The sequence below is a fragment of the Anser brachyrhynchus genome (assembly GCF_964034855.1).
Source record: "Anser brachyrhynchus genome assembly, chromosome: Z".
Classification (NCBI taxonomy): Eukaryota; Metazoa; Chordata; class Aves; order Anseriformes; family Anatidae; genus Anser; species Anser brachyrhynchus.
In genome coordinates, this window is record NC_137697.1 from 46,445,682 (window position 1) to 46,473,401 (window position 27,720).

General features: G+C 41.5%; 1 protein-coding gene across 14 annotated transcripts in view; it reads right to left on the reverse strand.

Annotated features, from left to right (window-relative positions):
* Window positions 1–27,720, reverse strand: part of LOC308185152 (uncharacterized protein) — a 142,509-nt gene that overhangs the window by 22,871 nt on the left and 91,918 nt on the right. For 2 of the 14 annotated variants that reach the window (XR_013943172.1, XR_013943173.1), the window contains exons 1-2: window positions 19,671–19,771; window positions 1,198–7,944 (exon numbers count right to left, since the gene is read on the reverse strand). The exons of 1 other annotated variant lie outside the window; for it this stretch is intronic. Coding sequence is in view for 1 of the 13 variants with exons in the window: in XM_080572920.1 (XP_080429046.1) it covers window positions 1,198–1,354; window positions 19,671–19,770 (257 nt within the window). In the remaining 12 variants the exon portion in view is untranslated. Of the gene's footprint in view, window positions 1–1,197; window positions 7,945–12,280; window positions 13,113–19,670; window positions 19,772–20,261; window positions 20,396–20,662; window positions 20,710–23,054; window positions 23,195–27,720 lie in introns of those variants that run through there. 11 more of the 14 variants (XR_013943160.1, XR_013943161.1, XR_013943163.1 and 8 more) reach the window with 11 other exon arrangements.

The window sequence follows — 27,720 nt, forward strand, 5'->3', positions numbered from 1 at the left end:
GGTCAAATTATAAGTCCAGCAAGCAATAACCATGCAGTCATATGTACTGATGAGTAGCATACTGGGGTGTGTCATGTAAGACAATATATTCATTTCTGTTCATAAAGCATGGCTTCACTGGTAATATAGTTGAAAGAGACAATCCTTGCTCTAATGAACTTTCAAGCTCAACGGAGGCAAAAAAAAAACCATCCAAGAGTAAAATCCAAATTATGTACATATGCCAGAGAAATTCCTCACTGTCTTAATCAAAGAAGTTTCATCATGGTCTTCTTGGGTGAGGCGTTCACATGTAAAATATCTGTTAGTTACCTTCAAGCTATCTAAATGTTTTAGAAGAAGAGCTGACGTAAAATAGCATACACCTACATACACCTACATATCTTTATATAGTCTAGCTGGAGCAGACCACAATCTGTTCATTGACACAGGGATACAGTGGTACAGCAGCTTCTAAAAACATGAAAACATGGCAATGAGTGGCAGGCTGCTGCAGATGAGGTTAGTTCAATTTTTCACAGCAAAGAACTTCAACAGTGAAATTTCTTTCTACAGGGCACTTTGAAGAAAAAATAACTAAAGCACAGGATACTATAACAATGAGTTATATATAATGTCTTGTCAAGTATCATGAAAATAGATACTCTGGAAAATCCTTTAAACTAGCTAATTGTACAAAACTCAAATCTAGCTGTAAAGGACTAAATTGTCTTCTTGTACTCAGAAACATGGGGTTAATCTCTCTGATCAGCTTTCTGGGACATTAGAGCAGGAGATTGGACTAGATGACCTCCTAAGATCCCTTACAGCCTAAATTAGCCTTTGATCCTGTGATCATCACAAAGAGTCTGAACGCCCTCTACAACAGAAAACAATCATTCATCAACCAGCAAAACCAAGAAGCAGATGATCTTTGTGAAACGTGCTTGAGATACCAACAAATTTGCTAAGCTGAGAAGGGCATGGCTGCATTTCAACACCTCTTGATCTGATTGGGCTACTCTCAAGGACGCAGGGTTACTGCCTCACCTGTATGCTAAGCCTTGTCTCTGATCAGCTCGACTTTCTGCTCTGAGAGTGTGAATCTTTCTCCCTCACCTTTCAGAAGCCTGTCAGGTGAAGGAGCTCCTCAGACCTGCAAATTGCATTACGCAAATGCCCTTCCAGAGGGCACCAAGCCATGCTTATAAGTGTTACCTCTGTTCCTAATGTCTTTCTGGAAGGTAGGCTGAGAAACACTTTTTTGCTATAGCATGACAAGCATTTACTCTCCTTGCTTGTGTTTGTTTCCATATGAAAGTGGCAGTCTTCTACAGTATCTTGCTGGTCTGCTGTAACTGTGAGATCAGCAGCGCTGCAATCAAACAAACAAAAAAACTGTAAGTACAAATAGGAAGGGACAAATGGTCTGCTGACATCAGCAGGGTATATTTCAGTTAACTGTGTCCACCTACAACTAAACAAAATTAACTCACTGAGTTATGCTTTAACTGCTTTGAAACCACTTGCTCTCTTTCTGGTCACTTCAGTCCATGCAGTTCTCTTGTTTATATTTGTCCCTAATGCAATATTACAGGATTCCCAAGTTCCACTGACAACCCTGAGGAAACCTAAGCACATCAAACTGCACAAATTTCCTGATGTGAGCAGATTGTCCTCCTTATTTTGGCCATCTGCAGCAACAATAGGATGTAGTAAAAGAGGAAATGAGTTGTGCTGTCTCAGCCTACTGCAACATGACCTTTGCCTACATTTTAGTCCTTGCTATGAAGGTGATGCAGAGATCATTTGTTTCTTTGGTGGCATTCTTCCATTCAGCTTGTTTTGTTGTTATTGTTGTTTGTGTTGGTTTTTATTTGTTTGTTTTTTTTTTTCTTTTAGCCTATATCAGTCCATTGTGTCAACTTTGGCCCGAAACTGGGAAAAAGAAGAAGGAAAATGTGTAAAAAATGTTCTGTTTTAAGAGCAGGGGCAAATAAACAACAGCAGAAACACAAGTGCAGGAAAGAAGGTTTTGGTTATGAGATACGCTTCTGTAAGAAGGAGTTAGAAATCAATGTTCTGCTCTGCCCAATTCTGGGCTTGGACGAAGTGACAAAATAATATAGTTTTAAGAGAGTGTTGGAGAGTGAGTATTAACTCTTAATGGGACTTTCAGAATTGTAGCTTTCAGATTTTATCACAGTTTCATTCTCAAAGAGCTGAGATACAGCAGAGTTACATCCACTTGGGACTTTGGCACTGATACAATCATACCTACAAAACTTCATAGTAAAATACAGTCCTGCTGATGTAAAACGTGTTTAACATGGTGCAGTTCCCTCTAGGAGAAATTGATGCTAAGGCAGACAGGTGCAAGCCACCAATACCTTCACAGAAATGGCTGCAGCAGCACTAATGTCAATATAATGGTCCAAGTTGCTCTTATCAAGAATCATCAACTAGTGAAACTGAAGTATTTGCAGCAGCAGCATCATTTGCAGCATTGAAGTACATGGTCCTTCAGTTACAACAATTAGAAGAGGAAGCACAGCCTACCAGGTTCCACTGAAGCCTGGGAGAATTTCATCTTTATGCCAGGAAGAGAAGATCAAGGTTAGTAATGAGCACTTTGGAAAGTTCTCTCCACTACAAATATTTCAAATCCTCTCCCCTAATTGGAAGCAAGTCCTAGCAACATATAGGGTTTCATGAATTCACAGAAGGAATTTAGTATATCTAGTAGCTGTTCTCAACAGTAATAATATTTTTATTGTGGTAGTACCTACAAACTAGGTGTTAGACCCATAAAATGTGGAAGAAAAGAGACTTTCTTTGCCCAAGAGCACTCGCTGTTTTCATTCAAGAAGAATGCATGACCTTTTAAATGACCCATTCTACATGGATCTCAGTGAACAACCCAAATAAAGCCGGCGATTTAACACCAATGTAATTCCATTGAAAATCAGCAGAATTACATCAGCATGAGATCAGAAAGGGGAAGTAGGCCCAGATTCTGCAGACACTCACAGAATGTAGGAAGAGGTGTAGAAATCAATTTGTATGGGCAGTAACCGACTTCAGTGGAGGAAATGTGTGCTCAAACCAGCAAAAGGGAGCATACGAATGTGGTAGCTCTAGCAGGCATCTGTTTAATTATGTCTTGTGCTTAAACCATTCTATTTTTAATTAAAGTCATTGAATTGATTAGTATTAGAGCAACCATAGAACCCTCATACTTCGAACATGAAGAAATAAACTATCATTTATTTGAGGGATTAGTGCCTTCTGTTTTGATTTTAATAAAGATTAGAGAGGTAGAACAAAGACATGGATCTATACAACCCCATATAATGGAGCACATGGCTATTCTTTACCGAAACAAAGGAACAGATATATTAAACATACAGTACAGATTTAACAAACCATCATTTGTGTTCTTTGTAAACTTTCTAAAAGGGATTTGGAAATTCATCTCATTCCAGAAGGCATGTTTTACCTGCAAATTAAAAGTGACTTCTAAATTACCTTTGATGGATTTTGCCTGCATCAGCTTGCAAAGGAGAAACTCTACATATCAGTCAATCAAACTGCCCTTTCAGCCTGTAGATTGCTTGGGTTTTTCTGGTGATTGTTCAGGGAATCAGCAACTTCCTCCAAATCAAGGAAGCTCAAATTCCCTGAGTGTCAAAAACATCATTTAAAAAGCAATGATGGATGAATCCACAGTTTTGACACTGCAACAGGTCCCAGACATCTGGGTTCTACTGCTGGCTCTCCTGTAGTTTTCCTGGGAAACACCTGGGAAATGCCTGCGTAAACTTTTCACAAATACAGAGTTTTAAAGGCAAGGGGACACCACCTAATATTTCTGCATTTGGCCTCCATCACTCCATTAAAACATTGTTTTCAAAAAGATGGAAAATTCTGATCAAGAGTCAGTTTGTTCCGTAATGCATTAGTCTCTCTGTTAAAAACAACACACTTCATTCTTCACTAACAGGGAAGAATTCAAGTAAAAGCAATTGTAACCGTAAGAAAGGGTACAGAGAATACCAAACAAACCCTGAAGGAATTCAAGACAAACATCAGTAAACTCAGAGGGACCGTGGGTGACAAACCTACAGGATAACAGGAGAACAGTACTAACAACAAGAGAACAACTTATCCCAAAAATGAGGACGGAAAGAAACTGCAGGAAAGACTAATCTGTTTGCACTACAACGACTGTACTTTCCTGAAGAATACTAAGGAAAAAAAAAAAAAAAGTGAAAAGTAAGTCCAGTTGCAAAGTCAAACACAAAAGAATATCACAAGTTCATAAAACTGAAAACAGTGATGCCAATGCAACAAAAGAATAACAAATATGCCAAAGCATCTCATTAAAAAAAAAAAAAAAAAAGCCTGCTGCTCAATGGGGAGGGAAAGACACTGACAGAAGTATTTGATGTCCTTTTGCTTCACTCTTCAGTAAAGAGGTCAACTGCAACCAGGTGGCTAATCCAATGAATGGCAGCAACAAAGAGGTAATGTCAGGCCCAAAAAGGAAAAGAATGTGCTGGAGAAAACTCCGATAAGTTAATGTTATCAAATCAGCTCCACCTGATGAACTTGATCCTGTAGTACTTAAAAGAACAGACTGAAGCAATTTCAGAGCTGTTAGTGGTTTTCTCTGAGAAGCCAGGAGAAAGGGTTATGTCCTAGAAAACTGGGAAAGAGCAAATACCACATGTAGCTTCTAAAAATGAGAAGAGGGAGCTGGAGCTGTAAGCCAACCAGTTTAACTTCCATTTCTGCTAGATGCTGTGCTAGTATTTTGACCACTTGTCTCAGATACTTGAGCACTGAGAGGAAAACAGAAGATGAGCTGCAGTCAACCTGGGGCTGTGGAGAGCAAATCATGTCAAAGTAACCTAATTTCTTTCTCTGACAGAGAAACAGACCTTGTGTGGATGGAGATAGTAGGTATCATCTATCTTGACTTTCTAAGGCTTCTGACTTTGTTTCAGAAGACGTTCTCAGAAACAAGCTAATAATATCTAAATAAAAGTGAAATAATATGGGAATAAAGTGGTTGTAAATCATGATTGGGTAATAATAATGAATGGTTTGCTGTCAAAATCTAAGGATGTTTCAAAGGAGATGCTGCAGGGTTCTGTCTCCAGAGGAGTACTATTCACCCTTTTCATTAATGACTTAGATGATAAGTGGAAATACAGGTAGATCTGGAGATAGTGCTGAGGTGAAAAGGGTTGCAAATGTGCTAATGAGCAGAAAAGTTATGTTGGCAGCTTATAGAACCGATAGAAAATTGGCAGGACACAATTCACAAGGACTGGGCTGGGGATAACCAACCATACAGATACATGATGGAGGAACACCTAGCTCAGCAGCGATTGTGTAGAAAAGCATCTGTGGATGATTGTCAGTTGCAAGCCGAAGATGAGTCAACAATGTCACACAACCGAAAAAAGGCTGACATCACTCTCACATGCATGAACAGGAGTGTCATCTAGCAGGCACATGAAGTAATTCTCTGTGAACCCCTCAGCCAGAACACAGCGTCTGGCTTTGGACACTACACCTGAGAAGAGACATGGACCCCTGGTGAAATTCCAGATGACAAAATGATCGAAATCTAAAAAAAACATGACTTAGAAGGAAAGACCAAATGAGGTAGGATTGCTCTGAAAAGAGAAAACTGTGGTGAGTCACGAAGGTAATCCTTACATAAAGCTGAGCTGCTGCAGACAGACAAGATACAAATGCTTCTCCCCACCCAAAGGCTTAAAATGCAGCAAAGAAGATTTAAATCAGGCAGTCATCAGCTTTCTGATGGTAAGAAGAGGACTGAGGAGGATTGTCCATGGAGGTTGTGGAATCTCCATCTTGCCAGCTTGTAAAAGAATAGGTTAATGCAAATAAATGTAGATACAATGATAAAAGATTGCTTTTAAAATGTGTCCTTTTGTCTTTCTTATTGCCATGATTCACATGCAAAGTGAGAGTGATATTGCTTACCAACCTCATGGGGGTTTTCCAAGGACCATTAATGAGTGTTTACAAGACACTGAGTGCTGCACAGATATGTACTCCAATGTAATAGATAAATCACAATCCTCATGTCCAACGGGAAGAGAAAAAAAAAATCAATGCTGTATTCTTTTTTATCTTATTGTCATGGATAATTGATTTGAAAGTGTTATATTAGATGTGGAAACTGAGGCAGGGGACTCAGCATGCCCAAAGCCACACAGCAAATCATCAGCAGAGCTCAGAGCTGACCCCATGTGTTTTGTGGTCACTGAACTCCAGCAGCAAATGCTGGGAGCATCAGAGGCCCATAACGTGTGTGGTGGCACACAGACAAGAAATGGGTAGCTACATAAAATCCTGTTGTCCTTTCTGGTATCTGAAAAACATACTGCCAATCGCCATCTAAGTCTTATAATGGTGATTGTTGTGCTTTAATATCTGTAAAATTATAGGCATATTGTTCAAAAATCGCACTTTCACGAGGTAGCCAGATAGGCAGTCAGATTGATACAACTTTATTATCATTTTTCACCGGGTGTCAGTGCATTTCCTCCAAAGAAATGACTAATGACATCAGTTTCCATTTCCCCAGATTTCAGCCAAATCACAAGGACTTGGAGCAACATACATTCAACAGAGCAGTAATTAGAAGGACCTTTGGTTATCCTGGAAATGAGATTCAGATGGCAGAGATAAAACTGGTAGATGCTAAAACACAGACCCCCTCTCTAAAGTTCTGGGAGACGAAATGGCCCTGCTGTATATCACATCGCACTGCAGTAAATTGTGGCTGATGAAGTAACGGACATGGGAACTCTGAACTACTGAGGTGCCTCTAAATGAGCTCCGGACTCCAGAGCAGCGAGCCCCCTCTTGCACAAGGGGTAAGCAGGAAAATGCACACAAGCCTTCATTCTACCTCCTGGTACACAAAAAACACTCTCTCCACAGTCAGAAAGCCTGTCGAGAGCATGGCTCCATCCTGCAGGGTGCCAAAGAAGGCTCCCAAGAGCTCTGCTCCTTTCCCCCACAGACGGATTTTGTTAGGAGGGCAGGACTCCCTGGCGCCTGGAGAGCTAGCAGCACAGCTCTGCTTTTCAGGCATGGTAAGTGCATGCAATGAGATGGCCCCCTGAGGAGAAGGGACATTTCCAGTACAGCAGCTAAAGTTTTCCTCATGACAGCAGGAGATGCTGTCGAGTCCTTATTTGCTGGATTTACTAGCTTCCATGCAGGCACGCTGCCGGCAGACCGCTTGCTGTTTGATGGGGGCCTGAAGTTTAAAGCTGTTTCCAGAGTTTTGTTGAGACAGACAGGATTCTGTCAACAGCACACCAGACAGAGAATCGTTAATATGAGCACACTTTGGGATGCTGCTGTGTGCATGCTCTCTTCCTGGTGGTTGCAGTTCTAAACTAATTAATTTCTGTGATCTGAACCGTTCTCTTTTATTAGTAGTACCAGCATGTGCAGTGCTGCATAGTTATAGATGATGTGCTCTCTCTGGGGATCCTATCAGCATGCCATTGTAGGTCTTCACAACATGGAGAGAAACGTCTCCTACGTTTCCTTGGTAGTGTTAAAATTTTTCATATTGTTATTTATTTCCCTTGAATTCTCCCTTCTCCCTTCTTGTGAGCTCTGTGTTTTCTCCTTATGGGTTTCAGTGGCTGTTCAGCTCTGTCCTTGACTCTGACTGCTCAGAATGACCTTTCTGATAATTCTTCTTCAATCCCCGGGGCTGAGGTTTGTGGGTAAGGCAAACTCACAGTTTCTTTGGATAATCTGACTTCATTATTTTCATTGTCAGGGGAGCGTGAGGTTCTTTTGCTCCTTGGTGCACAGCCTTCAGGATGAGTGATACATGGGTTTCTCCTGTCTCATGACGGATAATCTTGACAAGGCTCCTCTTTTCTGTTGCTTGTCCCACTAGATACAGCACATAAATATAAATAGACACACACATGATCCTTCCCTGTTCATGGACCCATATCAGCTGCACTGCAAGGCCTTCTGAGATTCTCAGCACTTTCTTGCAGCTCTCTTAGGAATATATTGGCCAAGGTTCTCAAAAGCACTTGCTGAATTTGGATGGCCTCTCAAGGAATCTTTTAAAGGGTCCTGATCTGCACAAGATGAAGGGCAATTCAGTCACTAATCACCGGCCTCTTTTGGAAACCTAATACGTGGCACAGTGGCTTCTTGCAGCGAGTGTTCCACTAGCAGGTCTTTTCACCTTATTTTTGGTTCATAACATTCCTAGTTCATGATTTTCTTTCCTTTTTTTTTTTTTTCAGAAAAATTCCACAAAATTCTATTTTCCACCTGCCCTTGGGTAGAAGCTGGAGTCTGTTTTTCACTGAAACAGAGCAGTTGCTTGGCTGTAGGAGACAAACTATGTGACAAACTGTTGTGCATTAGGATTTGTGAATACGGGTAACACTAGGGTCCTCTTGCTTTCAAGAAAAGAAGAAGGTCCCTCTGTATTGCACTTGCAGTCTATTTCTACTTTGCTTAAGATTGGTACACAAGCACTTCGATCAGAGCTGGAGTGAAAGCTTATCTCACTATTAGTCATTTCTCCCCCCATATCTGAAGCTCTTCTACATAGTGTATCTGCTACCCCTCATACTGGCTTCAATTGGCACTTGCAGTTTTGTCTGTGTTTTACTTGTGCTTTTCAACAACATTCATCTTTGTCACAACAGACTGCTATATTCTGAGTATGGATTTATCTGTGCAGATCCCATTCCAAATAACTATCTAAATAAAACGTAATATTTCTTCTCCACAGCCATGCCGTTTGTTTTGCGCCTGGAAGCCTGAACATTTATTGATGAATCCATATTTGTACTTACAGCAGCCTCTCCAATCATTTCTTCAGTCATGTTCTGTGTGGTTTGTAATAGTGCGTGAAAGTGGAAAGGGAAGGTATGCAAATATCAATAATAATTATGTTCTCTGTATGCAGATTTCCTGAATATTTCTTGAAATTCATCTCCTAAATTACTTTTGCACAATTTAGGCAAATGTAAACATGCATTTTAATAATTGTGGAATAGTTTAGAGTGCAATCTCTATTCAGTTAAGCTGCTCAATTAAGGGACTACTGTAAATAAAGATAATGTATATACCTAGAAATACAGTTGCCTTAATATTTACATGTTTTACAATTTAATGTGCTGCTCTTCTAATTCAAGGTGACAGTTTCATTGTTGGGGTAGATTTAATCATTTTAATCAAGTGAAGTAATGCCATAGTTGATTTAAAAGAATTTTCTAGAACTGAGGTCTACACTCTTGAATATGCAGATCTCTACAGCTAGTGATGTTTGCCAACTGCAATAATCTATTTTATAGTTGGCATTGTCTAATTCGGTCCTGGACTTCCACCATTAGAACCAATATGCTAACACAGACTCCCTATTTGAGATATGAAAGTATTATGCAAGCTACTTCCTCAGTTCATTATTGGTTTTACTAAGGCTTCTGATAGCATTTGTTGCTCCAAACCTGGCTGATATGTCTTCCACTACTTTGCAGTCAATACCATGAACAACAAGTATTTTAAATCTTAAAAGTGTTCTGAAGTTAAAATTCTGAATGTCCACACAGCCACCATTCCCAGTCACCCTACCTTTTGTGCCAGCATTGGCCCACCAGCTCACAGGCTCTTTTCTGTTCTACCTTCCACAGCATTTTGAAGGACCACAGCTCCCAGAGAGCATCTGAGACACATCACACCCCTTGCAGTAGTATGAGGGCTCTACTGGGGCTCACTTACTCTGAAATGTTGGAGCTTGTGATTCACAGCAGCTGCAGGCATCTTCTGCTCTGCATATGACGTCTTTGGAATCAAATGAAACAACAGGCCGAAGACAAGCCTCATAAAAGCTGTTGACACATCGTCTGTTTCACTAAGGTTCAAATACTACGCAGCAGGATGTAACAGCAAAACTCACTCCGCCAAACCAAGATGCTTTCATATATGGGTTGATGCACAAGCCAGGAGAGAAAAGATGGATCTCACCCACTCTGGCCTCATCCCAAAGCAGTTTTATTGGGGATTTATCTATAAATCAACCACACAGCCATCTCTAGAAAGGGTCAATCCTTATTATAAAACATCACTTACACAGAACTGTAAATTTAAAATGCTTTTTACACAAATAGACTGGCAAGTACTTTCCCCCAAAAGAGCTGACAGCTGTCTGTACCCCATTGAGCTACAGGGACCCTTTTAAAAGCAGTTCCTTATTCAGAAACAAGAAGCTGCCTGTAGCTAGCATTCAATAAATCACCACTTTCAACTTTGGTTGCTCATTCTCAGATGTGTAATCAGAACATAGATTCATAGATTTCAAGGCCAGAAGGGACTGCTCTGATCATCCAGTCTGACTTACTGCATAACACAGGTCAGAGAATATCACCCAGTGACTCCTGCCGCAGAGGGAATTATTCTGGCCCTCTGTTTCAGATTCTGCCGTTGCAATTGCTGTTGACCAGTAAAACATGCTTATCCCATAAAACACTGTGCACATCACCTTATTCTGGAAAACTTCCAAGGCAGCAAGCCAGGCTCTTAGATTATATTTGTCTATAAGGAAAAAAAACAAAAAGTGATCCCCCCAGAGAAAATTCAGTGTTGCCTACCACCTTGTGGGGAATACAGTGCTGTTGATGAGGCTGAGAATAACAAAAAGCACATGGCTGGTTTGGTATATCACCGGTGGTTCCCGTGCTCAAGGCAGCAAGGCACTGCACTGAAACAAGTGGAGTGTAAAACCTCCCTTGCAGAACACAGGGATACACACCCTAACTTCACCCAGGGGACAAGAGATTTTGTATGCCCCATTTTATAGAGAGAGGAAAGGTTTTCAGGAAGAGGCAATAATTTTTATTAGACCACCTGATAGATTTCGGGGATAAAAAAGGCAAGGTATCAGTCATGCAAGCCCTTCTTCACATCTGAGATATAATTTTGTTGATACTGGCCTTAGGATATCTCAAAGGGCCGTGGAGTTTTTTGCCTAGTTTCCTGAAGAAGAACACTTGCGTGTTGTCTGTCTGTCAGTCAGCCCCACCTAATTGCTTTTGAATCAGTCAATCGATTTCAATCATATTGTCAGGGGGAGGGGTAAAGGTTTCACAGATATTACATTCTCTCACGTTTAAAGAAAATAGGTCACAAGGTAAAAGATGTGTGCCCCTACAAATGTGTGCACCTACAAGGAAAAACTGTGGGTTGATCATAAAACAATCCACATGGGTGAGACATAGAGGAAAGCAGATTTCATCAGTTTTACAGAGCAAGGTAAAACTCTTTGTTTTCAAAACATGATTCCCTTCAAAGGGTCTCAAAAATTAACCCAGCTGTTAAAACCAGCTTCTCTGAGCCTGTCTTAATCACCTTTCCCATTTCATTGTCCAAGCTGGGCAAGCTTGCCATTTTCCTTACAGTAATTGCAAGTACTTTTTCCTTAATCTGTGATTGCAATGGTGATAGCTCATGCCTGTGGTTACTGAGAGCCCCAGACAAATTCCCTTCTCCAAACATCTAGCTGCTGACGGGTGAGCTTTGCACTGAAGTACAGATAGGAGCTATGCATCAACATCTGTGCTGTTGCATAAGATGTGGCAATGGCAATCTCTATCTCACGAGACCCTTGCTGTTTACTGAGGAATGGGTTGAGATCTAGGTCTGGAGTTCCCTAGGGTAACAATCTGCAACTAGGGAAGATCCTCAGGCTGTGATTTGCTCTGAAAACCTTTTTTTTTCACCCTGTCAACCAAACCCTGATGAGAAGGGAAAAACAGCACAAAAGGTGTTGAAGAGACAGAAGGTGTCAGAAAACAGTGATTTGACAGCTCTTGCCTTGTGGGCAACTGTGCTGACAAAGGGCTTTCTTCTCTTATCAAGGTGTTTTGTAGTCTTGTCTCATTCTGTGCGTCCAGTAGCCTTCCCTACTAACCTCCCCTAAAGGCTGATTAAAAATGCAATCTTGTTCAGCTTCTCTGTCTCCTCCTTTTCTGACTTCCATCCTTCTCTCCACACACAGAACTCCAGGATTTCTTCCTGCTCATAACAGTCTGCACTACAGGTCCATCCCCAGATTTGACATTGTTCCTGGTGAAAAGGGTGACCTTATGCTCCTAGCTCCAGACTGGGCATCACCTGAGCTAATTTTCAGCCCCAGCTTCCTATGTGATACCAGGTAGATGACATCCTTACTTACAGACCCCCGCTTTAATCTGAGGTTACTTACCTTTTAGAATCATAGAAGCACGTAATATCCTGAATTGGAAGGGACCCATGAGGATCATCAGGTCCAACTCCTGGATCTACACAGGACCACCCCCAAATCAGACCATATGTCTGAGAGCATTGTCTGAACACTTCTTGAACCCTGGCAGGCTCGGTGCCATGACCACTGCCCAGGGCAGCCTGTCCCAGTGTCCGACCACCCTCTGGGTGCAGAACCTTTTCCCTATCACCCAGCCTGACCTTCCCCTGTCCCAGCCCCATGCCGTTCCCTCGGGTCCTGTCGCTGTCCCCAGAGGGCAGAGCTCAGCGCCTGCCCCTCCGCTCCCCTCGTGAGGGAGCTGCAGGCCGCCATGAAGCCTACCCTCAGCCTGCTCTGGGCTGAACACACCAAGGGACCTCAGCTGCTCCTCATGTGTCTTGCCCTCTACACCCTTCACCATCTTTGTTGTCCTCCTTTGGACACTCTCTAATAGTTTTATGTCCTTCTTACACTGTGTGTACACAAAGGAATAACGTATTAGCTCACTCTTGTTTTTGAAACACCTAGGTGTGCTTGGAAGGAAACTGCAATGAATGTACCAAGCATACGATCTTTATCTGGTTCTCTCCATAAAAGCTGCCATGGTGGTGTTAATTCGTCACTAAGTGGAGACTGCCGCTATGATACTCACCACCAAGTAAGTAACAAATGGATTTCTGGAAGAGAGGAAAGGCTGAGGTGAACTCTGACACCTCGCACTTCCCCTATGTTCTCAGAGAGTTTCAGTAGTCCCCTGCTAACCACTTCCTCTCCAGGAGAAAAGACAATCTTGTGGCACAGACACCTGGCCAAGTCCCAGGGCTGCCAGAGTTCAGTCCCAAAAAAGCAGAGCCCTTGCCAGAGCACTGTACTCAGGCAGGAGCGGGGCCTCCTGGTGTTACCACAAATACCACGGCTTCACAGGCACAAGAGTAACATCTGATGTCTGGGTTGCTGGTGGGATGTGTTGTGAGGAGCTCCAGGGAGGAGGACAGAACCATGCCAAGGTGGTGCATGTGATGGGTAAAGAGCCAGAGAGGAGAAATAGCTTAGGTACGCTTTTTGCAGAACTGCTGTTGCACGCTTCTCCTCTGTAGTCATTGAAACTGGAGCTCCCCCACCCCCACCCACCCCCCGCAGTTTAACTTCCTCTATATTTAGCTACTCTACCTACTTACTTAACCAGGAACAATAATTTCTCATTTATTAAAATTCAGGTATGTTAGACACAAAGAAACTCATAGTGTAATTAGTCCTAGTAAAGTTAACACTGTCCTCCAGTGTTCATTTACAAAAGTTTCTTGTAACCAAATTCTTCCCTTCAGAGAACTCCCTAAAGGTGTTGCAGGTGCAAACATCAGAGTTCAACCCATCAGAAGACAAGCGAATGAAGAGATAATCCAGATCATCATCTCCATAAAAAGACAAATTAATGCATGTAACCAATATCCAAGTACGAATACACAGCACCGTGCAGATCTTTCAGAAATAGATGTTAAAACAATTGGTTAGTTAAGAATATGGATTTTCTGCCACATGCACAATCTCAGGCAGCTTCAAAGTATATTAATAAAATGCTAGCAACTGAAGAACCTGCAAGACTCATTTCAGCAAGCCTTTTTTAAAGCAGAACCCATATTATAATCAAAAAGAGTGATACATTTATTTGATCTATTTTGAGAATGAAGTCAGCTCAAGGTCAATTGCTGATCAAGAACAATGGAGGAAAACTAGGTGAGATAATTTTAAAGCTGTTTGAATTAAGACACAGATCCAACCTGTTTGAATGGTAATTTATAAGAAATTATCCCAATTTACATAATTCAAGTGTTTTTACCCTGGTACCATGAAGAGGTTGATCTACATATGAATTAGAAGATATTGTTACAGATAATTTTCTCCCCAAAACTCTCCAAATTGGAACTCACACATGGAAAACATGTGCTATGGGAGAATGATCTAGCAGATATGAAACTTCTGTTTCCAAGGGAGAAGCTTAGTGTTTCAGGCAATACACAGTGCAGCCTCCAAAAAGGCACAGTTTATCCCAAGCAGCAACTGAGATTCCTTTATAGGGGAATTAGGCAGCCCAGCACATTCTGGACTAGCTGAGCTCCTCTGGTTAATAACCAAAAGCCACCTGCAGAACTTCAGTAAGCACCCTTTTGTCCTCCTCTAACAAGCACACTCTCTCACGTATAGAATAGCAAGTTTCGCTGAAGACAGCCACAGCTGTCTTCCCTTTCCCTGCAAATGAAAGGGTCTGCACTCCTGCTACAAAATGGTTATCAAATGCAGTGTCAAAGCAAGTGTTTCCCCTCCATTGTAAGAGGCAAGCTGAATACTTTCGGCACAGCTTTCAGTGTCTTCAGACCCAACTGCAGCTGCACACACTCCAAACATTCTGCTCGCGGCTTCCTGTTTGCATTCCTGGGCTGGGGAGAAGGAGGACATTTCTTTCCAAGTCTGCTGTCTGCTCCTGGTTTTCCAGCTCTCTCTGTCTTTCTGCCTCTTTCTTTGTTCTTCCTTTAGGAAATCTTTGAGATTCATGAGCATAACAAGAGACCCTTCCCTCTTTTAAATTGGCTGGTTGTTTCAGAAAGGGGGGTGGGGAAAGCAAATAAATAAATAAATAAAATAAAAAGAAGAAGAAGAAGAAGAAGGAGGAGGAGAAGAAGAAGGAAAAAAAAATAAAATAGAACAGCCACTCTGGTCATGAGGGTGTTCACTTACACTAGCAGCATTCTGGTGCTAGCCTGAACTGTCTGTGCATGTGTGTCTGTGTGTGTGTGCATGTGCATGTGCACGTGTGTGGCTTGCACTGAGATCAGTAAGCCAAGTACTGTCCAAAGATACAATGCCATTGCTTCCTGCCGATACCAATGAGACAGGTTTTGCATTCAGAACTGTGTCAAGCACACTCCTTCTGGGGCTTTATACTCTCATCCACTGTATTCAGCAGGCCACACTCTGCCCTCCAGGAGGGCTCACTGGGAGTCAGACATGCACATCTGAGGTCCAAATTAATGTCTGAATCAGTGTGTGTGAGTCAAGGATGTGGTATTGGGACTGACAGGCCCTGACCATCATTTCAGCTTTCACTGCAGCTATCAATACTGATGCTTCTCACTTGTGGTAATTTTCCTTGCCCATTTCTTCAACCACAAGGGATCACCTCCTCTTCTCCCATCTCCTCTTCTTTCCTACTCAGGAAATCCTTTCTTTGCTGTACCTCCACTACCATTGTTGTTAAGTATTTAAACTTTGTGTCTGAAACATCCATAAGATGTTTAAATGTGAGAAAAGAACTTCAATCATTTTGTGAAAATCTTGAGTATCATGCTTGCCAATGATGCTGCAGGCAGATCTCAACCAGTGGGTTAATGTTTCCTTTATAAAGTGAAGACACCTGATTTCTGTCAGTCCTTGACTTAAAAACATACTATCAGCCACGGCTTCCTAAATAACCATATCAAATAGACAGAGAAAAGCAACTAAACTGGTAATCAGATGCCACTGAAGGGACACCAGCACAACACCTGCTGTCCCTGTACTGCTTTCAGGAAAAGGACTTCTGCTGTGCAAAGAAGTCTCTGGAGTATGCAGGGCAGATAAAGTTACAGCAACTTAGAGGATTTTGTTTCAGCTGATGCTTGGGAATAGAGTTGATCCAGAAAAGCTCTTTGAGGAGGTATAGAGACCAGGGGTGAGGACTGACTCATGTGACTCTGGCACTTACTTCAGTAAGTATTGCAGAATTATGCTTCAACAAGGGAAGTGGTAGGAGTCTGAATACAACAAAAATGGCACTCCCGCATACAAGCAGGAGCAGAGGGACTGTGGAGCATGACTGTGCAGACTCTGACAGCTCCAAACACTCTTTGTTGCTGCTCTGTTACAGAGATTGTTGTGTCCTCTGCACCTTGGGAAAATGAGGGGAAAATAACATATTTGTGTAACTGCTGGCAGGCTTTGCCAAAGCAGCTGCCATAGGCTCCATGTCAAAGCACCAGGGGAGCGCCTAATCCCCTTAGAAATTCAAAGGCATGTGAAACATTCTGTCATTACACTGTCTCTCTTCTACTCATCTCTCGGTCTTTGACTCTTCTGCATCCAGTTCCAGCTTCAGACAAGGGAAGCAGCGTTCAGTGTCAGCGTGATAAAATCACATTGTCTCAAAAAAAAAAAAGAAGAGAAAGGCTACTGTCAACAACTGGCATTAATTGGATGGATGGGTCAAAGAGACACTCTTTTCCCACTGCAGAAGGCTGGGGACATAGCAAGGGAATACAAGGCGAGTCAGGCAGTCCCTACCTCTACCGTGATCAAGCAATGTTCTGCATGTCCCCTGTGTTACACAGGAGATCAGCTGAGAGAATTGCAGCAAGATCTTCTGACTTTGAAAATCAGTGAGCTAAACCACTGGATCTTCATGCAGTTGTCCAAGGATGTTAGCCTCAGCAGACACACACTGATTTATGTCAGCTGATGCCCCACCATGGAGAATTTTATGAGATATCACTGAATTTGAAACAACAGAACCCAAGTAAACAACTACAATACACATGAGGGAAAAAAAAAAAAAAAAAAGCCAAACCAGTTTCCTCTGTGAGAATAGGCTTCAATTTAGGGGTGCTCTGTTAATGCAGAAGCTACATCGAACCCTATTTTCTCATACTCAGCATTGCACCTGGGCAGTTTTTGATATGACAGAAGAAAGCTAAATACAATTGAGTAAATTGGAAGTAAGGTGCACACTGATCTGCTTCTGCAATCATGGCTCAGAGACAGCAATCTGAGTTCCTGATGCTTTAGCATTTTGGAGGCAGTGAAGTGAGGCCCTCTGACAAAAATATCACCCAGTGTGTTTTTATTACCACATAATCCAAGCCTTTGCCACTTGTCCACATACCACTCTTTAATGCAAACCTCATGTCATCCTGCTCTTTTCAGGTCCCGATTAACTCTAAAATGCCCAGATTTTCAAAGCTACTGGAGAAACAGATCCTTTCAGTCAAGAATGTAGAAAGGGAAGGGAGGAAAGGAAGAGATGGGGGAGAGAGAGACCTTGAATTGCTTACCACTTCGAACCGATAAAGAAAATTAAAAGTAAAAATATGGAAACATTCATTTGATGTCTTCTATGCTTACAGATGAAACATCACTTGATATTATATAGTATGCCATATGAAAAGACATGGAGTACAGAATCAATATGACAGTTCCCTATTGTTCTGGGCAGTCAAAGGTGTCAGCAGCAAGGTTTTAAATCTATTTTTCCTCTACCTGGTGGATGGAGAACAAAGGTTTCTGCTGCCCCTTGAGTTTGCTGGGTGAACACTGACAAATGCAGTTGACATATATTAATTTTAAATCATCGCTCAGTCAGGTACCCTCCTAGGAAACAGCGTGCTTTTTTGTTTGTTGGGTTGTTTTTTTTTGTTTGTTTCATTTCATTGTTTTCTTCCCAGAAATAGAGTAACCAGACAAATCTTATTCCAGCTTGCTTCCAAAGCCAGATAAGACTAAGCCTCTTCTTAAACAGAAGACCACAAAACTGAGAATTGAGAAAGTTCATTTCATGGGACACAGTAAGATTATTTTCAGGAAAGTAATCAAATGTTCTTCTTCAGTATCAGACAGACTACTTGGCTACTTGACCTTTCTGGGACGTGACCTATTATCTGTGTGATCATCTAACACATGTGGAAGTTCTGGAGTATATCACAAAACTTATAGGATTCTGCACTGAGTTTTTTGTTCTTCATGATCATGGTGTATGTTGAGAGTTCTCAGAATTCTCTATAAGAGAGCATCAGGAACAATCATCTATGTACCTACTTTCTACAAGGATATGCAATTTTTTTGGAACTAATTCCACACTACACTAAAGATGCACCATAATATACTGCTTGACACAAAAATGGCAGAAAGCGTTGTCAGCCACCTAAGTTTAGCCACTGTGGGCTTTTCTTGAGTCCCATAAAGGAAAACATGGAGGATAGACTTGCTCATGCTACAGCCACTATTATGCATAATGAGTTCAATTTCTACTGTCTTATAGCACTGAGCTTAACTCAGAAAATTTTTCCCCAAAATTTGTGCAGTCCTATTATAAGATGCTTGGCATGACAAAAAGTTGGAAATTTGCCATTAAGTTACAATAAGTTCAGCAAGAAATGCTGATAGGATTTGAGCATTAACCCACCAATGGAGAATGCCAGTGCATTTGTAGGATCATCAGTGTAATGGATTCTGGCATTCCCCTCTTACCATCTTTACAAATGTCACTTTCATTCTATTGTAAATTAACCCCAATTTCTTCCAAAGCTTCAAAATAAGGCTTGCTTGCAAGCAACCAGCCCTATCCACTTTGCTGCAGAATGTATTACAGCAGGAAGTATGTACGAATAACATATAGACAAATCGTTAAAGATATATACTGGACATACCTTAATAAATGCACAAGTTTGATCAAGAATTAGCTTAGACTATTTTCTGTGACTGAGAAGGAGCAAGCAGAGGCAGAAATTGTCCCAAGTAGAAGGCAGCAGAGATCTTCAGTTAAGTGAACTGGTTAACATCCTGATGGATCCGGATTTTATGTAAATTAGCAAAGGGCCCTTATAGTGAAAGATGCGTCACCAATGCACACTACTGATGGATCTGCCCTTAACCCTGCCCATTTAATATTGGAGGATTTTATTGCTTACTAGAGTGTAGTCTCCCATACCTTTATCAATTATTCATTCTGGAGAGAAGCCTTCTCTATGCAGTAGCAGAAGAATCTGTAGGTTAGATCTAATTTACTCTTTTAACCAGTTTACTCCAGTATCAAGTATTTAAATTGGCCTCACTGTGCTTTCATACGTTACAGCCATATATCAAAGCAATTTGTGCAAATGCCAGCTGAGCAGCCAGCTATATGTATCATGTATTCTGAGATTACACAGTTCCAAATGCCTTTGTAAGGCAAACCTTTCATGAATAAATCAGGAAATACCCTGATGCATGCTTTATGTAGAGCAAGGTATTCTATTTAGGTCACAGGAAGGTTCTGCCAGGTTTGCTAAAATGAACAAATCCCCAGTGTGTACTCTCACTCCACCACATTTCATAACACAAGCAAACATCTCCCACTCAGTCACCACTGTGCATTTGTGACTGCTGATGACCCTGCACTTGCTAAGCATTGGTTTGATAACTTGAAGCTCAAATAGCTTGCAAACCAGAAGGCAAGCTGTTCTGTTGTTTATGGCTGTTCTGCCCCACACAAGGAGTAACAGTGGTTAAAAAATAATAATGATAATAATACACAGATCCAAATCAAAACTCTGTCTCTTTCTTGCTGGAAGGAACCTAGAGCACGTACCTTTTCCACAGGGCTAAAAATGACTGGACAGCAGACAGATCTGATAACATAACACATGATGAGAAGTTCTCAGTGCAGTTTGTAGTTCTTGTCCAGGCAGCTGACAGACAGATGAGAATCAACCCATTAGGTGCAGAATATCTAAACAGCAAAACCAGGCCATGCAGTCATCTATTTCCTCTGCCTTCATTTTAATATGTTTTTTGTTGTTCTGATCACTCTTTCTGCAGCAAAAAATGTCTATGATAATGTTCCAGGAGAAGGAGAAGGAGAAGGAGAAGGAGAAGGAGAAGGAGAAGGAGAAGGAGAAGGAGAAGGAGAAGGAGAAGGAGAAGGAGAAGGAGAAGGAGAAGGAGAAGGAGAAGGAGAAGGAGAAGGAGAAGGAGAAGGAGAAGGAGAAGGAGAAGGAGAAGGAGAAGCAGAAGCAGAAGCAGAAGCGGAAGGCGAAGAAACAAGAGAAATGCTAGCAGAGTTAAGGGAAATAAATCACATCCTACCAAAAATACCAAACATAGGTATTTTTTTTTTCTTCAAAGACATGGCTTTCAGAGTAGAGAAATGGAGCTCCAAGTCAAAGTATTAGAGGATTACCATTCAATATTCACATTAGTGCTTGCAAAAACTTCCCCAAAGATCACTGGAACTTGCATGAGTGGCTGAGGATAAAGACTGGCCTTCTGCATGACACTGGCCATACTCCTCCTGCCTCAGCTACTGCCCACCTGGCCCATGAAGATGCCTAGCCACACCTCCCACATGTGCAACATGGCTCCTCATCTCCTGGATATTATTCATGATCATTATCCTTCCTTTCTTCTCCTTTCCCTCCCTGCCGTCTCTCCTCTGCCATATCCCTGGTGGCACAACACATTCCCTGCTCACACTACAGTTTCCCCACCCCTCCATCTGCTCTCAGGCACTGTGGTCAGGTAGAGAAGAGCAGCAGAGCAGGGTTGCAGTGACCTTGAACAAAGCAAGATACTTTTCTTTACCTCAGTTTCCTCCATGTAAAATGCAAGGTATATTCACTTCTGTAAAGCATTCCAAAGTCTTTTGACATAAGAGACCATGTAACACCCACACATTATGGTGATCAAACTTCCAGCCCTCTTAGAAAGCCTTGCCTGCTTCCAGACCCCATTGACGCTCCTCTTTCCCCCCAGAAAATATTTTGCTCTTTGACAAACAGCTGTATTGTCTTGACCAACGTCACTGCAGCAGCCAGTTGACCTGATTATCAAAGTCCAGCCCTGAAAGAAGGTATTGGAGTAATGCAGACTGCTTTGTGTAAGTCCAGTACTCTGCTTTCAACATTATCTGCCAAAGCTTTCTGATTGTTTGGAAATTTGTTGGCCTGTCTACATAAGAAGTATTGAAATAGATTAGTTACTAAAACAGCACGGTGGCCTGTGGAACATCTCCCTTCAACAAATGGGAAATCTTCAACCAGTGATACTTTCAACAGAGTGTAAATAAGTCCAGGACATTTTCTTAACTATTCCAGGCTCTTTTTAGATCACAGCGGAGAACAGTAAAAGAAAACTGCTCTCTGTACCATTTATGTCTGTTTCATGCCTTTCATGCTTTTCCTTGATGTAAATTCAGCCTGGATCAAGTCTGAGGACATCATCAACATTGAAGAAAAAAAATAAACCAAGAAAGGGCAGGAACAAAGTGAAGAAAAAGTAAACCCCAAGGATATTAAGGAAGAGAACTACAAGGGGAAAAATATGAAATTTGAGGCTGTTAAAAATAAACCTTGAAGAAAAAATGAACAAAATGGATACAATTAGAGGGACAGTACCAACCTTACCATAGCTATATTAAAATCTTTTTACTTTTATCTTTTTTTTCCCTCAGAACCACTGGGGGGTTCTTATCACACTCCAAGATATATATTTTTGCATGGTTAAGGCAATGCAAGCCATACAAATCACGGAAGGAAAAGAAAAAAAAAAAAGGTTTCTTGCAGAATCCTTGTTTTTCTTTTTAATTAACACATTTTAAGGTCTTTTTCTTTGCCTTTCTGAGTCTCCAGAGCATACTTGGGAAATGTTTTCCAGCCTCACTGTTACAGTAGGCGCTAAAATGTTGCCTGTTTCAAAATGCAAGCCAAGATGCTCGGGTTTCCAGGAAGTGGATCTTGACAAGAAACACCAAATACCAGGAGACTCATGATAAAATCACTAGTGCCAGCAGTGCTGCATGTTAAGATTTTTTAAAATTAATATTACCTCAGGGATTAGCAACTGGTCCCAAACTATACACACTGTGACTCAAAAACACTCTTAGCACATTAATCTTCTCACTAATGATTAGCAATTTGTATTCTAATAGGGCCTGTAGGACCCAGACAACATTGAGGTCCCATTGTTTTAGGGCAGCGCATGCACACAGTGGGACATTGAGCAGGCTCACTAATAAACAAGGCAGACTACAGGGAAAGGAAGGCACAGATAGTTGAACTGTCTTGCCAGAGATCACACAGCAGGTCTGTCTTTCTATCTTATGGAGGTTAGAAACAAATACATACAGCTCTTCAGTCTTAGGAGTTATTTTAATTATTGTCAAACCAAACTAAGATGAAAAGAATACAGGCAGAGTGTGTATACTTTCACAGATGAGTTGAACACCAGCTGAGATGAGGAACAGAATTCTCTAGGGAGTAATTTCTTGTTAATTGCTCAACTTCAGACATTTTCTTGGAAGACCGTATAAATTGCAGGCATGAATTGTTACAGGAGGGTCACAGCTTCTTCTGAAGAATCAAGTGCTATTCACTGACAGAGAGCACAATGGGGGCAGAGAGGGTGGGGGGGCGTTGTCTGCCTATTGGCACCTCTTAGAGATGTCAATATGCCTGTGAGAACCATGCAATGCGACTGCAAGAGCTCTCTCTTGCAGCAAGATGCAAGTTGCATTTGGGTAACAGGCCAAGAATTTATTAGTATTTCACACAGACGTAATCCCACCTTTGTAATCCTACCTGCAACCTACATGATAATACTATGAAGAGTCTGCTAATCAAGGAACAGTTAAATAATGTATCAACAGATGATCCTACATACATTTTAAATAAATATACCACTAAATGTTTAAAAGTAGTAAACAGTCTTACATACACAGACACATACACAGAGTGCTACATTTTTAGCAAGGCTGATAACACATTCCCTTTTTTTAAGAAAGAACATCCACTTCAGTTCATTTAAAAACACTGTTTTACACTTCTTCCTCATTAATATTCTTCCTGCTCAGTCTTTTGGAAAAGTATACAGGACCAGTCATTCCTATGTACTTCAGAGAGATTTTTAAGGAATTACTGAGAATTGGCTCTTTCAACTTTTTCAACATCTTTGCAAAGATAACTTGTCTAGAGCTTACCTGTCTTGGGTCAGCTGCTTACTTAGTGCATGCATCACCAGCTGTGCTCTCCCCACTTCAACAGTGGAAGTGAACATCTCTCCATGTTCCCAAGTACTCTCAGCTTGAGCAAGTCAGCAAGAAAAGACATGCTCCCTTGCCTAATTTGGACAGAAATATGTGAGGCATACCTCAGCCAGGAGTCACTAGGTGCTGGCACAGGAGCATCTAACCGATAGCTTCAGTTCTTGAAGGACATAAACCATCTCCCTCTCCCTCCAGCTTTCCTGAAGTCAACGTTACGCCAATTAAAGCTGGTTGAGACCCTTGCCCATTTTCCAGTGCGCTGTCTGTTGTATAAGCTGTACTGCTATGGACTAGGCTGTTATGGAAGGTAAGATGCCAGAGGACTGTCATCTGCTTGGTCTTCACATAAGCATGATGGGCAAGCTGCCATGACACATCAAAAGGTCCAGAAGTGCCAAAGCCCCCTGTGCCATGCTGCCCCTGCTGCCTCTTGTGGCATGTAGACAAGCCAGAATAACTTTCCCAGATACCATCCTGGTAGCTCAGTCAGGATGATTTTTCTTCCCCTGAGAGCTGATTGTCTTCTCCCACATGGACACCAGCTTCAGAGGCTATTATGCCACATGCACTGTCCCAGCTGTTCTGAGCAATTTGGGATGTGAATGCCCAAATGAAGAATCGGTGCTTGCAGCTGTAATCCTATCCATACTGCCATATTGCAAGAGGAGGACTGTTTTGGCCTTTGAGAAAGAGTAGGTGGGGTACTTTTTCCATGTACAGCAGTGGTGTACAGAAAACACCATAATGAAACTAAAAATTTAAAGTTTTAAAAAAAATAAAAAATATAACACTACTCAGGAGCCTCAGGAACCAGCAGGTATGTGTGTACTTGACCCAAAGCAAGGCCAAAGTGAACACCAATGCAAATCAGACAAGAAACTGCTAGCTTGCATGGTCATATCTTACGCAGATATAAAAAAAAGCTCTGTCAACTTCTGTGGAGCTATTCTGATTTACATCGGCTGAGGCCATGAGCCATAAAGTCTCTCTTATTAGGCATATCTGATTTTGTTACTACCAGTACAAATTCACATTAAACCAGGATCTTTTGTGGTCTAAATTCATAATAGTACTTCTGAAATAAGTGTTCATTCCCTAGTCCTTCTGGAAGAAGTGGTAAGTCCCATGTAAACGAAAAGTATCTTGACTCGCAGTGGTTTAATTTTCAGAGCCAGGAGCAAAATGCTTGGAACTCATGTGCCCTACAGAAAGAAGAGGGACAGAGCATGTAAAATACCTCACTGGAGAGTACAAACAAACAACACTGATTTAAAGCCTTTAAAAAGCCACTTGTCCTGAAACATTAGTCCCTCCTTTATTAATGCACACACAATCTACTTATTTTCACAAACCAAATGAGTGCCCAGAAGGTGCAAAAGCTTCAACTTTGCCTTTTGTGCTTGTCTTATAAAAACTGGAGTGAGGCACAGAGGCTGGAGCTGCAGTCCCTTACACCTGCTCTGTCTTATCAGGGCTGTTGGGTGGCACCTTACTTATTGATGGGATGATATTCAATAATTGCAGACGATGTTAGATTAAAAACGAGGATGGCATAGGAATGGCAAACAAGCAGCTTTCTCAGTGTCCTTAAGAGCTTTCTAAAATAGAAGCGGTGCGTGAAGCACCTTGCCTGTCAAAGCTTCCTTCACTTTGATGTCTAGAGCTTAGCAGGGAGTTACTTATTTTGATCGTGACTTCTTGAAAATGGGAGCTTCAGATCTGCTTGCAACTCTGTTCATTTCTGACAGAGGGTGAACCAGTTTCTCTTTACCAGGGCAGGAGAACAGAAAGGGTGTGGGGAAAATGGCAGAGGACTTGAATGCCATGGGGGAGTGCAGGGGACAGTAGGGCAGGAGGCACCAAGGAAGCAGAGACCCAGACACCCATACAGGGCTCCAGCTGTGCGCAAACGTTTGCTTTCAGGCAGAGGATCTAGATGTTTTGGGCAGATTGTTTCACTTTAGGTAGGACACTGTTCAGCAATGGGGCTTACCGTGAAAAAAAAATAAATCAAGAAACAAAAAACAAAACAACTTTGGCTCATTCTAACCAGTTCTCAAATTTTACTTTTTTCTTCAGCTGAAAGTAGCTGCAGTGGAAAGTGTCAAGTACCCCTAACAAGCGATTAAGATGGGCAATACAGAACTTCACAAACAGGCTGCCTGACAAGTCTTCCCCATCAACACAGACTACAGAATCAGCATTCAAATGACCAGGGAAGCTGACTCTATTGACATCTGGCTCCTCTTTCAGCACATTAATTATCCTCTTGGGTTCTCCCATCTTCAGCTGCTTCCACACAGATGCCATCTCATCATTTATCTGCTCCAACATTTTCTCCCCATCCTGAACAACTGCACTCTTTTCTTCTTGCTAGGTATTCCTGCTTCAGCAGATGCATTTAGCCCGCAAAATGAGCTTACCCCATCAGTGTTTGCCTCAGCAGTGTCTTCAGAGCACAAGCTAATAAAGAAGAATACACTATTTTGTTAACACATGGATTTCAGGACATAGCTGCACCACAGTAGGCTCTATCCAAAACCAGGATCACTAAGAAAGAAAACTCAGCAGCAGCAACTTCAAAAGAATAATGGGACACAGCTTATTCTGTCATGCAGAAAGCTCGTTTTTTTTTTTTTTTTTTTTTTTTGGGGGGGGGGGGGGGGGGGGACAGCCAGAGGCTGAAGAGGCAAGAAGACTTGCAAACACAACATGTCCCAGGAGGGATTCAAACCAAGCAGAGCTTAGTAGAGGGTCTGACATTTGTAGCAATACACATTATGAAGGAAAAAAAATATATATATTTGAAAATAATCTTAGAAATTCCAAGTAAGTAGCTACAGCAGCATGGGTCATTACAAGTGGGAGTGAAATATAAAACACGATCCCTAGTTTCTTGTTCTCTGCCTGGCCTGGGCTGGCGTGGCTCTCTCATTAAGAGCAGGGAGCAGCAGCTTAGTCCAACAAGCAGGATGCTATGCATTCTAAAGTGTTCTTGCTGTGACTGTGGAAACTGAAGTGGTGTCTTCTCCAAGACCCTGACAGCAGGCTTGTTTGGATTCTGACAGAGCAAGGATAATGGAGTCTTTTCTGGAGCTCAGACATTCAGGTTAGTTGCTTGTGCCAATAGCTCTCTACACCTCAGGATCGATAAGCTCAGTAAGATTTCTGGGCTCAGTAACTGCTCCATTACAATTGCAAAAACAACCCTTTTCATCAATAAATCAACCTAACAAGTAACCTATCTAGGACATCCTATCAGGGGTGTTTCTGATGATGCAGCAAGTTGTTTCCTTCACTGCACTGTTGCTGAGTGCATAACACAATACTACTGCTACATTGCATTAGCCATGTCCAACTCTTTTGGACACTCTGGAGTATGCAGAACAAGTTACAAGTGCCTCAGCACTTACTGAAGTGCTTCAGCAAATCACAAGTGGTAAATTATTTCTCTTTATAATACCCACAATACCATATTTTATCACATTAACACCCTGTGACAGCTTTGCAAGGAAAAATTGTTAGACATATACTTCTTACTTCTTAAAGTGGCTAACAACTGTTGAGATGGTGACATACTTCTCTCAGATGCAGGACCAGAATTAGGATGAATTCAGGAAAACCTTTTGCAAAAGAACCCATAAATAAGAAGCTTACCAAACATTAGCCCAGATCAGCATTATCAAGGGAACACAGCACCAGTATCCTGCATCACTGCTATGTACTGCATGCATTCACTAATGCTTCAGTCCTGTATCTTAGCATACAGATTTCATAATCATAAAATTACCTCTTGTTTTATTCCTTTGTTCCATAGCTTAGATATGAAATATTTAGCTGGTTACTTCATGCAATATTTGCCTAATGTTAATTCATAGCTTGGGAAAAAAAAAAAAAAAAAAACAGGAATTAACATTAGGTTTCTTGGATTATAGGTGGAAGGCTATACAGTTAGCTAGATTTTCAGGAATCCTGTCAGTCAGTAGCTATCAAAGCCTGTTAAAATTCCTTGTTTAAATATTACTGTTTTGAGGAACTATTTTTCAGTCCTAATGATACCAAAACTGTGATGATAACACATATTCATTGCAACCTTTTTGACATTTTCTTCCTTGTAAAGTTTGAAGAGCTTTAAACCACTAGGCAAGTGTGTTAATCTTGGGGGACATCTTTCAATTCCTATGGGAAAAGTATGTACCTACTCCATCCTTTCTCCTGTAATGTCTTTGCTGAAGGAATCTCATTTTAACTACCTTATCTGACTTTTCCAGTGAGAAACTCTGAAGAAATGAGCTCTTATCCTTAAGGGAGGAGGATCGGGTTGGAAAACATTTACACAGATAAGATGTACACAAATCCATATGATTTGATGCGATGCCCTCACAAGAGACGAGTGAATTCACCAAAGTCATTGTGAGGCCACCCATGATAATCTCAGAAATGTCATGGAGATCAGGAGAAGTTCCCAAGGACTGTAAGAAACCAAATGTTACTCCTGCCTTCAAGACAGACAAGAAGAAAGATCCTGGGAACAGCAGGCCAGTCATTTTCAGCTCAATCCATGCGAGGGCAATGGAGCAAAACCTCTTGGAAACTGTTT